This window comes from Motacilla alba, chromosome Z, assembly GCF_015832195.1.
Source record: "Motacilla alba alba isolate MOTALB_02 chromosome Z, Motacilla_alba_V1.0_pri, whole genome shotgun sequence".
Lineage (NCBI taxonomy): Eukaryota > Metazoa > Chordata > Aves > Passeriformes > Motacillidae > Motacilla > Motacilla alba.
Genome location: NC_052046.1, coordinates 68,181,130 through 68,192,995, shown reverse-complemented (window position 1 = coordinate 68,192,995; position 11,866 = coordinate 68,181,130). Strand labels below are relative to the sequence as shown.

At 43.5% G+C, this 11,866-nt stretch overlaps 1 protein-coding gene across 1 annotated transcript; it reads right to left on the bottom strand.

Annotated features, from left to right (window-relative positions):
• Positions 1-2,229: 2,229 nt before the first annotated feature.
• SRP19 (signal recognition particle 19) lies at positions 2,230-6,863 on the bottom strand. Its single transcript, XM_038125649.1, has 5 exons — positions 6,779-6,863; positions 5,577-5,652; positions 4,549-4,620; positions 3,465-3,576; positions 2,230-2,562 (listed from the first exon to the last, which is right to left on the bottom strand). The coding sequence occupies exons 1-5, from the start codon at positions 6,820-6,822 to the stop codon at positions 2,429-2,431; spliced, it is 438 nt and encodes a 145-aa protein (XP_037981577.1). The 5' UTR covers positions 6,823-6,863; the 3' UTR covers positions 2,230-2,428.
• Between the last annotated feature and the right edge of the window lie 5,003 nt (positions 6,864-11,866).

Below are 11,866 nucleotides of genomic sequence, written 5' to 3'. Positions count from 1 at the left end.
GCGTAAGTGCTCACACTGAAAGGCAAGAATTTTCCCTAATAGTGGGAAGACAGCAGGAGAGATGTGTGTGTGCACATAGACAGTCCTTTCCTGCAGAATCCAACATCACTCTGGAATGAAGCATGGGGCGACACGGGCAGGGTCCTGTCCTGGCTAAACTGATGCTGAGTTTGAGGGGTGGACTTCAGCATGGACACTATCACAGAGGTTGTGGATGTGAAACAGGCAGTGTGATTAAAGTCTCTCTGGTATGGAGGTCCATGGCTGAAAGGTCAATATGATGGGGCCAGGCAGCTTGAGTGTATCAGTCCCCCAGCTCTACCAAGGCAAGAGCCATGTGCTCACAGCGGGGGGAACAACCATTGGATGGCTGGAAACACCATTTGTACCCATCACTGTCCTGGGTCTTGAAAAGCAGGTCTTATGGGGGCACAGTACACCAGAAATAATCGAGTCAGAAAATGAGATTAGTTTCTAAAGTAACCTCATAAACACTTGGGCCAAAGAGCATGGCACTGTGTGGGAATATCACATTCCCTGTCACGCATCAGCCTCTGGAAAGATCAGATGATGCAATGGATGGTAAAAGACCACACTGAGAGCAGTGGGTGGTGGGACCTTCACATCCAGGGGTGCATATTTAGCAAAGGCCACCTGGTCAGTCAACACCCAGGGATTGTCCACCAGCTGGTGTGGCCCAGTCTAAACTTTTGCTTATTGTACAAGGAGATAAAGTTCCTGCAGTGAACTTTAAAAACATGCTGGGAAAAAGAGTCTGAGTTATCCCTACATCAGGCAAAGATAAACCCATCCCTCGGATTGTTTTTGCTCAGGGACCTGGATGCACATGGTGTGTCCCGTGAAAAGATGGAAAAATCTGGTAGTCAAAGGGACTTGATTTTCCAAAAGAATAGCCAATGAATTATATTAATTACTGTGTAACACTGTGAACTATCACTTCTATGATGGCCCTGTGCCTGTCACCACGTTGGCCACCCCACGGTGCCTGTCTGTGCCATGCTGGATTTGGGGCTTGGACCCTGACTCCCTTCTGATCACACTTTAATGAAGAATGAACTTGGATGGAACCATGAGCACAGCAGTGATTGATTCAGAACTGCTTTCCACATGCAACAAACAGTCCAACACCACACACCTTCCCTCATGCCTGAAAACTGGTTCTGACAGATGGAGCCCAGGGTCATGCACTCAGTGAACTCAAAGGGCTTTTACAGGGGTGGCCCATAATTTAAGGGAATTTTATCTGTGTGTGTATATGTACCAAGAGAGGAAAGTAATGAGGTTTTGGGAAGTGGGACCTGGCATTACAGAAATTATATGGAATAAGGGATGCCTGCTGTCTTGACTTCAGCTGCAATCCAGTGAATTTTCTTCCCAGCAGCTGTTAGTGCCATATTTTAGAATCAGTGTGAGAATAATGCTGCTAACACACTGGTGTTCTGCTTGTTCCTGAGCAGTCTTATCTTAAACCCAGGACTTTTCCATGCCTCATGCTCTACCAGTGAGAAGGTGTGGCAAGAAGCCAGGACAGGTGACCTAAGCTGGCCAAAGGGATATTCCATATCACACATTAGCATGTCCAGTACTTAAACAGGGGGAGATTGGCTAGGAGGGGCTGATCACTGCTGGGGTGGGCTGGGCATCAGTCAGCAGGTAGTGAATAATTGTATTGTGCATCACTTGTTTTGATTTTTTCCTCTTATTAAAAAAAATTTTTGTAATGATAATTATATTATATTGTAATCACTGTCACTTGCATTATTGAATTTTATTTAGTTTAAATTATTACACTGTTCTTACCTACACCCACAAACTTTTTCTTTCCTGATTATCCTTCCCTGCATCCCACTGAGGGTGGGGAGTGAGGGAGGGGCTGGATGGTGCTTAGTTGCCAGCTGGGGTGAAACCCTAACAACTAGGTTGCCCAAAGTCCCCTCCAGCCTGGGACTGAACACTTCCAAGAATGGGGCATCCACAGCTTGTCTGCACAACCTCTGCCTCCACTACCCTCATGGCAAAGAATTTCTTCCTAATACAGAATAGCACAGAATTAAGACAATTGCTTCACTATCATAAATAAATGGTTTACTAAGGCAACCAGATTTCAAAAGGTACACATTTCTTTTGGAAAAAAAATAATTCTTCCACCCACCCTATTTGCTTATGTTCTTCTGCTTTTAAAGTGGGTGCTAATGTCAGAAGTGCAGGTTGTGTGTGAAAAGAGATTTATTGTTACACAGATGCAAGGCAGTTACATGCATTCCAGTTCCAAGAAAAGCAGACATTTCTACTCAGCTTCACCTCTTCATTTCTTGCTTGTATCTTCACTTCAAAGTCGCTGCATGGTGTCCATCTGTACTTCCTGTAAGTACAACTATGCGATGCAACAGCGACTCCAGGAGTTAATTTATTTCTTTTTCTTCCCTTTACCTTTCTTGCCTCCCTCTCCTTGCTGAAGGCTTTGATCACTACCTCCCATCTTCTGAGTTCTTGTTTTCAGTTTGGGAATGGTTTCTGCAGCATACAGCATCACTGATTTACCTAAAATACAGGGAGAGATCAATGCATGCCTGCTATGTTAAGAACAGATATAAAGCCTGGCAGATCTGCTTCCTTCCCCTGCTACAGCAAGCAGCTTGCAAAAAATTCTTGGGGAAAAAAAAAATGCAGGACTGATAAATGTCACCGTAGTCTGGAAAAGCCACAAGTGCCTACACGCTTCCTGCTACTCTTTCCCTCCACCTCCTACTGGTCCAGAACACTGGTGACAGAATGATCAGGCAAAAGCTGCACACATTTTTAGAATGGCACAGCTGCCCTCCAGCAGGACTCTGGTTTTAAATCATCTCCCTCTCCCAGCACTCTTATGCTACTGTACACCCAGCACTCTTCTTGCCCTTTCCTTAAGATATATACGGTTTCTCTTTTATATAGGGATTCATCTTTAGAAAAAATGCAAAAGATTAAATTGTCAAGGGCATCTGCTTCATTGTTAATTTATGAAAATGGCCAGTGGAAAATTCACCTGAACTCAGCATTGGGTTTTATCAATTTAGCATCCACTCTAATGCCCAGATGATGTATGTATCCTAAAAAATTGTGGAATTTAACCATTTAAGAACTAAACTGTTTTAAATGTCCACAAAGCAGTAAGCCAAAACTGAACAGATGCTTTGTTCCATGCAGCAATCACCCAATGTTCCTCACGTGCCCCTCCAATGACACTGCTGCAGAAGCAGCAGAATCAAAGGCAACAGCATTTTACAAACTTTACTCAATGCTTACAACTTAATTCCACTCACTTACACAAGCAATGAGGTTTAATGGTAGACTGTAGGATTTATAATAGTTAAAACTAATTAAGCAGGCTGTTGACATAAAATAAACCAAGTCTTTCTGGTTTATTAACAGGTGAGGTACCTAAATCCAGGCACTCTACTCACGTGTTGGAAACTGAGGTAAACATGGGTTGCCATCATCTTGTTTGAGCTGGATTCGTACTCTGCCTCTGTACTGCACATCTCTGTTCCATTCTCTGGGATACATCTTATTCTTCTGTCACAGAAAGGGAGAAATGCATTATAACTTGCATTGGAAGACACAACTATTTCAGAGGCACTGCTGAAAGCAACTCCTGGTCCTGAGCAATTTTGTGAGTAAACTTATTACAGGGATCATTTTATGTCCCCAGTGGTGTGGACCATAGGGGCACAGGCTTCTGTTTTATCTCCACTGCTACAAACCCTTCTGGACACCTAGGGATAGCAAGTGATAGGTCACAATCACTGCTTTTGGCTAATTATAGCCTTCATTCTTGATGAAACATCACAGGTTTCTCAGTACAGATGGTGTGCGCTGTCCAGATACTTCTGAAGAACAAAGTAATTTTGTACCAGGCTTTCGGGTACCTCTGGATGAGGACCTGTATTCTTCTTAGAAAAAACAACACAGTTCTAAATTAATAATTACTTCACGAAATGATGTGTGAAGCTGCCTCTCTAGAAATCCAGACTTGTTCTCTGAGGAAAAAGTAACCAATAAACTATTTAAAGAGCAAGCATGTACTGCAACAAAAAGCTAACATCGTCTGGCTGAAACATAACTCCAAAGAACTATGAAGATTCCAATTATCAGAATCCTATTCCTATACAAGACTAATTGCAAAGGTTAAAAACATTTGTTTTTAAAAGCTTAGTTTGCAGAGTTGCAGCTTGGAAGAACAACTTTTATTCTGACACACTTTTAAGCCTCCAGGAAAGTCTTCCAAGAAGGAAGGTAAAACAGGAGCAATTTTTTATAAGCTTTAAAAGTCACATTGTCTGAGAGATCTGAGATATTCCTGACTTGCATCAGGAATGCAACATTTACTTCATGATTATGGTCAGTTATCACATACAGCAAGCAAAGCTTGTAACAAAACTTCTGAACGACAGCTCATTAAAAATAGAAATGATGAGAAAACAAACAGGCATAATGAATTGGAGGTTTTTTGTATGTGGGGACTCTTTATCTCTTTATTTTAATTACCTCTAGTAACACATTGAATCCTACTGCTGCACATACATCTTGGATTTCTGTAGATGTGGGATTTTCAACAGCCTGTTGAAACAATATGTTAAAACTAATTAGTTTTCAACTATGACCTGCCAAGAAAAAAAATAGTTACCACTTTCCCAGCCTATACTCAGTAATTAGGACAAGCTGATAGGGAAAGAGAAGGTACAAATCTAGTGTAGAAGTCATTTGTTAGTGATGCTGTGCTTTAGAAAACATTAAAAAAAAAAAAAAAACCAAAACCATAGCTAAGACAGCAGGAAACAGATGAGCTAGAATTCACTAGGGGGAGCAAGTTAAAGAATTGCTTAGAAAAAGTAATTGAAATTAACAGTTATTGTATGTACAGAGATACCAAAAGCTGTGAATCAGCAACAGCAAACTTACAGAAAGGACTGAGGGAGGAAAAACCCACAAAATTTCTATCCACAGGGCAGCAGATTGCTCCCATAGGTAGACCTTTGGTAGGCAACTTGCATACCCAAGAAAGATTTTATTTTTAAAAAAACCTCAAACCCTAAGCAGTACGGAAAGCCCTTTATATTCCCAGAACTACTTGCTAAAATTATTACAAATGGGTGACGTGACAAAAAACTACTTCTGGACAGATCCAAAGCAGCAATAACTACCATGCCTGTGTGTCACATGCACAGGACACAGAGTATAGGCTCATCCAGTCAGTCACCAGAACCCAGTCATAGCTAGTTACTCCTTTCTGCATTGCTTTCAAATTCTGCAAACTATCTGTGTAGGCAGCCGAGTGTATTCAGCTCCCCATTACTTCACCTGCTTGCTCAAGGTGCTGCTCCCATGAAAGCAAACACTTCAGCTCAGCACTCTACTACTAAATTCACATGCTGGCACTAGGTTACCTTCAAATACACTGTTATTTCCATGCCATGGGGGAACAGAAAGATCAGAGAGATGTATTTTCCAGTACTCTACACACTGCTGCATGGCAAAACAAAATGCCCTATTTTCCCTGCCACCCATGAAATTACCTTGTCTATAGGTATCCTTCTTCCTTCTGCTATTGTCTTCTTGTTATTCAAATAAGCTGGATAAATGCAAATGAATCTAAAAAGAGAAATCAGCGAGTTTAAGCAAGCTATATCAACTCCTTAGTGCTTATGCAGTATTTTCCTGGTAAAACAGAAAATAAATGTCATGGCTACAACACAGAAGTTCCCACAGCAGCTTAGAAGAACCATTTGTTTTCCCTAGACTGCTTAATTAGATGCTGCATAATCCCACTCTGAGTTACCATGGACTCTGCATGATAACACACCATTTTCTGGGACACTGTGTGTACAAGGGATGGCACTACCCATTCTGAGGGGGAAAAAAAACTCAAACCAAAACCACAAAGCTGGAATAGAACCTTTTCTTACAATCCTGAAGCACGGAACACACATATTTCCCTGAAAAGAAATTTTCTGAAAAGGTTTCACTACACTATTAGCTAAGTTCTGTGATTGGTTTTTCTGTTTTTTGGGGGGTTTTTTTGTTTTTTTTTTTTTTTTTTTTTTTTTAATTCACACAGAGATCACCCCAGATTTGGGTACATTTATAAAAGCTACTGAAACACTGCACTCTTAGAAACTTGCTTAAAGGTTTTTCAATAGATTTACACCTGTCAAGCACATACACGCGATTAACGTGACAGAACCTCAATAATACTAATCAGACAATTAAAAAAAACCAACTAGCTAAGACCAAGGGATGTGGAAGAAGGCTCGCATTGATTTTAATAAGGATCTATGAGAGCATAAGAAAATAGTTAAAATGAGTAAAACATATGGTGCAGACAGATTCCAATTAGCTGAACGACAAGAGAGTGACAAGGATCACCTTCCTGGCTGCCTCTAAAAACCAGTCCAAATCACCTCAACTTCTACTGTTTTCTCCTTCTCTTGTCCCGAGGTATTCTCCACTCTTTGCTACTGCCATCTTCATGAGCCGACTAGCTCTGGGTTCTGCCTGGGAACTCCAGTCCCGTTAGTGACTTCCCAAGCACACAAGTGTCACCACCACCCCGCGTCCCACAGGGATTTAATTTCAACCACCTTCATCCCTCGCTCCACGGGGATTGAAACCACCACTCCTTCCTCCGCGCGCGTTTTTCTTTTTCGCGAGCCCTGAATGACACATAAACAAAGGAACCCAGAGAGACCCGCTCCCAAACCAGCCGTGCTCACGGTACCTCTCCTTGTCCGCCGGGGACGCGGCTCCGGCAGCGGCGGCCATGACAGCAGTACCTCCCCCGCCCCGCCCGCGCCACGGCGGCGGGGAGGGCCCGCCCCCAACGCCTCTATACGAGATTCTATTGGTCAATAGAGCTATCTGTCAAAGACTGCTGCCTGTGAGAAGGCGCGACGTCGGCGCCGAGGCCGTGCACGCAACTTCCGCCAGGCTGAGGGAGTGGGGCGGGAATGGCGGCGGGCGGGGCTGGATCTCTGGGGATGTGCGGAAACGCTGTGACACGCCCGTGAACAATGAGCTGCAGGCACCTATGAGATACGAGCCCACAGGGTGGCGGTGGGCGACGCAAAGTGTTTTCGGAGGGCGCCAAGCCGCTGTGTGGTGCCCTTCACTCACAGAGCTCTAGCGCAGTTTGAATCAAAGAACGATTTGTCTTAAGAAGTGCCGGGAAATGTTTGTTTGGTATTACCACCGCTTCCTGTACAAATACACGAGAAAAACCGGCTAAAGCTTCAGGGGAAAACTGCGGGGTGAGCACTGCGGCCACTCCTGTCTCGCACCTTCACTAGGGCTGTGGATGAGGGCAGGTGCGCCCTTAGCGATGGTGGCGCAGCAGCGGGGCACCCGTGCTGCTGCGGCGGGGCTGGTGCACCACAGGCTCGTGGCGCTGTCCGCGGAGACCCGGACAGGCTGGAGAAAGGGGCTGACAGGAGCCTCAAGCCAGCGTGGGAAGAACCAAGTCCTGCGGCTGGGAACAGCCCGAGGCACCAGCACGGGCGGGGAATGCCCCGCCAGGAAGCAGTTTGTCAGAAAAGGCCCTGGGGCTCCTGCTGGACCCCAATCTGAACATAAGCCAGCGACGTGTGCCTATCGACACCACTGTGACAAGGCCAGTGGTGTCTGGGCTGCATCACGAGAAGTGTTGCCAGCAGGGCAGGGGAGGTGATCCTGCCCCTTAGCACTGGGGAGGCCACACCAGGAGTGCCAGGCCCCGCACTGGGCTCCCCAGGACAAGACAGACACAGACACAATGGACAGAGTCCAGTGAATGGTCACCAAGGCCATAGAGGGACCGGAGCAGCTCATCCCAGAGAAGAAAAGGCTCAGGGGATCTCACCAATGTACATAAACCCTGCAGGGAGGGTGCAAGGAGGGTGGATCTAGGCTCTTTCCAGGGGTGCCCAGTGACAGAACCAGAGGTGATGGGCACACACTGAAACACGGGAGGTTCCCTCTGAACTTCAGGAAACTCCTTTTCCCTGTGAGGGTGACTGAGCTCTCGCACAGGTTGCCCAGAGAGGTGGCAGTCTCTCCAACCTTGGAGATACTGAAAAGCTGTGTGGGAATGATCCTGGACTACCAGCTCTTGGTGGCCCTGCTGGAGCAGTGGTTGGGCTAGATGCCACCCAAAGGTCCCTGCCAGCCTCAACCATTCAGTCACCCTGTGAATTTTACATGTCTTATTTTGTGCCCTCTTCATACAGCAGCAGTGTACCAGGACAAAGAACTGAAGGCATCTATTCAGTATTTATCTGTGGTGGTGTCTTTTTTAATTTTTCTGCTCCACCAATGTATCTAGCTGGCAACGAAATATGGAATAGGGAATGCTAAGACCCAAGTGCAACACACTGGTTTCCCCAGGGGAGAACTGCAAGTACCATTAATGAAAACTTGGAAGAGTTAATAGTTACAGAGAAGCTTCAGAAGGAATCAGGGTGACACAGATTAAAAAGTTATTGTCTATTCAGGTTTTTGAATGATGAGGAGTTTTGTTGTCTTCAGTCTTTTCTCTCATTCTGTCAGAATGAATGCACTACACAAAGTACTGCGGAAAACACGAACAGCACAACTGTGTCGCATCAGCAGGAGCAAGCAGTTTTTGGAAGTGTGACTGCAGCTCTCTGGGACCAGCTCAGCGACTTGGCAGCTCCTCACAAACATGACTCAACAAGCTCCTCAGCTGAAAAACAAGGTTATGCAAATGAGGTGTGCCGGTTATGAAGGAAGTTTTTGATACAACACCTGTCCAGTGCTAAAGACAGGTTTTTTGAGGGTTGTCTCCACATTACTTTCAAACTGACTGATACAGAGGAAAGGTAGCTTTTTAAGAGGTAATCCATTTACAAATAATTACTTAGATATTTTGTTGCTTAGCAACAAAGCATTCTCATCTTGTTAGCAGTAGCTTGATAATGGATTTCCTGTGCTTTTCTTTCTTTGCACATTTTAAATCTCCATTCCTTATACACACTTGTCTTTCTCTTGAATGACTTTTTATTGAGATCTCTACCACCTAATAAGTGTCAAGAGCTGCCATTACCTTGGGAGTTGTCCTGTTGTCCAGGTTGTCACTGCTTAAATCTGTGCATCAGCCAACATGGGCAGAAGTTTCTTCTGTCAACTGCGGTCACCTGCTTTTAGCAAGACAGATGTGGGCTGTCAGGGAGGAGAGGGGTGTTGGTGCAAGGTGCGTGCACAGGGTGGATGTGGACAAACCAGGTACAATATATTCATTGTCTGTGCAGGCATGAAGTGTGCAGGGCACATTCATGATCTGCCTATTGCATGAAACGTGGTCATCCTACAGCTTGTTACTGCCATTTGGTTTGAACAATATGCATTGCCCTTTTCTGGGACACAGAGGTCTGAACCCACCAAAAGGGTATAAACATAAATCTCTCTCTGCAGACAGTGCTCTATCAGGGTTTGAATCAAAGGACAATCAAATCTAATTTTTTAGGAAGTAATGCTAAGAAATATTTATTTGGCATTGCCACAGCTTCATTATTTAAAATTGAAAAATAGGCTAAAACTTAATGAAAAAATACTAAAATTTACTCCATACTATTCCCTTAGATTACTACAGTGGTTTTAGTCTCTCAGATTGATTGTAAAGCAGTCTCCTTGGTGAAATCTCCTTGAGAAACAGTGCTCTGATAGTATGTTAAAGCAGTGAGCACAGCTGCAGTTGGTGAGTACCATCATTGCATATAAAGATTGCCCTCAGTCAGTCCACCTAATAGAGGGCACTGAGAAAGGTTTTGGGTATTTTAATGTTGTATTATTTGACAGTTGCATGTATATTTATTTTTCTTCAAATTCAGGTAGCTTTTAAATACCAACATATTAATGGCTTATCTTGGAAAAGAATATTAAAATTTAGTGTTGCAAAAGAGACATAGTGTGTGCCGGCATTTGTGAAATAGAAAGGGAACAGAGACAAAAATTATTTTCCACATATTTTTCAGATGAAAAAATAATTTAAAATTTGTCAGAAATGGAGTTTGTGGAATTACAGACTGGATCACGTGGTGAACATAACTGACCACACAGGAGAAGCATGGGGTTTTTTTCTGCAGATCTTCCTATTACTTATTAATCTCCTTTACAGGTGCTAGAATTCACAGTATCTTGAAACCAGGATGCCTAAAATGAAGCAGTGAATAGAGACATGTCAGTTTAATCCCCATCATCATTGTAGAATGACTTCACTGAGTATATGGCATCCAATCACTGCAGTTGTTCTAGTGCCATAAGAAATACATTTCAAAGTTGAATTCTGCATATTTCCAGCCTGAGGAATTCAGAGACAGAAGTAGGTCACAAAGCATTCCAGCTCAGGCACGCTGTAGCTGCATGCATTTCCCAAGTATCTGCTGGCCTTGGACTCAGAAATGGAATGGAGCACTCAACACCTGACAGGTTTTAAACAATTTAAAGCAGCATGAAGGTACAATTGCTAGCGAGGCTAGGACTTGGACATATCTGCAGCAAAACATCAAGACTGCAGATAATGCCTTTGGAGAGTAGGAAAAGGGATACTAGTCTTGGAAAGCTGTGTATAACTTGCTGAGGTTATTCCTGTGTCTGTGGCCACTGCAGTGGAAGGGAAGGGGCGGGGAATGAAAATTACACTATAAAACCCTAAAGCAGAGAATTCTGTCTCTATATACACTGTCACCAGCAAGTCAGGTGTCCTGACTGAGACTCTTTTTATTGTTAATGACTTTTGGGGAAGAAAAATAACAAAAAAATCCCCAACAAAAACCAAACAAAAAACTCCCCTCAAACCTTAAAGAAAACCCTTCCCAAACAAAACAACCCAGCAACAAGAGCCCTCTACAAATACGGAATAGCAGTTCAAAGTGGTTGTGATAGATTGCTGCAGTTCACCTGTGGTAAATGCAAACGCCCTAACTGGAAGTGGGAGGAGCCCAAGAAAACGGAGATGATTTGAGGTGACACAGTGTTTTACTAGAAGTGTCACACACACCTCTTATTCAGACATTGCACCCGTGTTCAGTTTCTTCTCACTTGAGGCTACACTCCACAGTCTAAAGATGCTAAAAATACCTATATAATAATAGGACTAGTGAAGTTATTCAGGGGAAGGCAGATTTTCACCTGGACTGGTGGAGCAGCTCTGTAGTGGACTGCAGATAAAACATAGAACAGGGATGTAGAGCGAAATCTTGATTTGTTCAATAGTCAGGGAAGTGAGCAACATGGGAAGGATTTGCTTCACAGTTTGTGTAAATGAGAATTCCAGAAGGATATTTTTAAGTAAAATACAAGGGCTGGGAAAAAAAAAAAAAAAACGCAAAACTTTCATTGTGAAAAATGCTTCATGATTTATGACTCAAGTTGGAAATAACAGGCAGGTCCATTCAACAGTAAATTTTCAACAGCACAGAGAGAAAATTATGCTGTCTTTAGTTTCATTTTGTTGGTATTTACTTACCATGAGACTTGCAAAGGCTGACCCTACCCCTGGCAGAGTTTCGAGCCAGAACTGGATGATTTCTAAGGTCCCTTTCCTACTCAAGCCATTCTGCAATTCTGTGATTTTAAATCCATAGACTGGCTTTTGGTTTTAATGATCCAGAATCCTGTCTGCTACATAAGTGTTACCAGAAGAGGCACTACCTCATGCCCATACAGAGAACACCAACACAGCATTCTTTATGAATCAGCAGAAGCACCACTTCTGTTCATCTAAGTGGCAGAGGACTATAAATGTCAATAGCTTATTTTAGGAGTGTTGGATGTTCTAAAGCCACTTAAAGCTTAAATGTTTCAATCTGTGTAA

What these genes read in the sequence shown, in the direction of transcription:
- SRP19 (XM_038125649.1), bottom strand. Translation starts at nt 6,822, where the DNA reads ATGGCCGCCGCTGCCGGAGCCGCGTCCCCGGCGGACAAGGAGAG. An exon ending in TCCCCGGCGGACAAGGAGAG is followed by an intron (nt 5,653 to 6,778) that starts GTACCGTGAGCA and finishes TTCTCTTTTTAG; the next exon opens with ATTCATTTGCATTTATCCAG. An exon ending in GATTCAATGTGTTACTAGAG is followed by an intron (nt 3,577 to 4,548) that starts GTAATTAAAATA and finishes TTTCTGTGACAG; the next exon opens with AAGAATAAGATGTATCCCAG.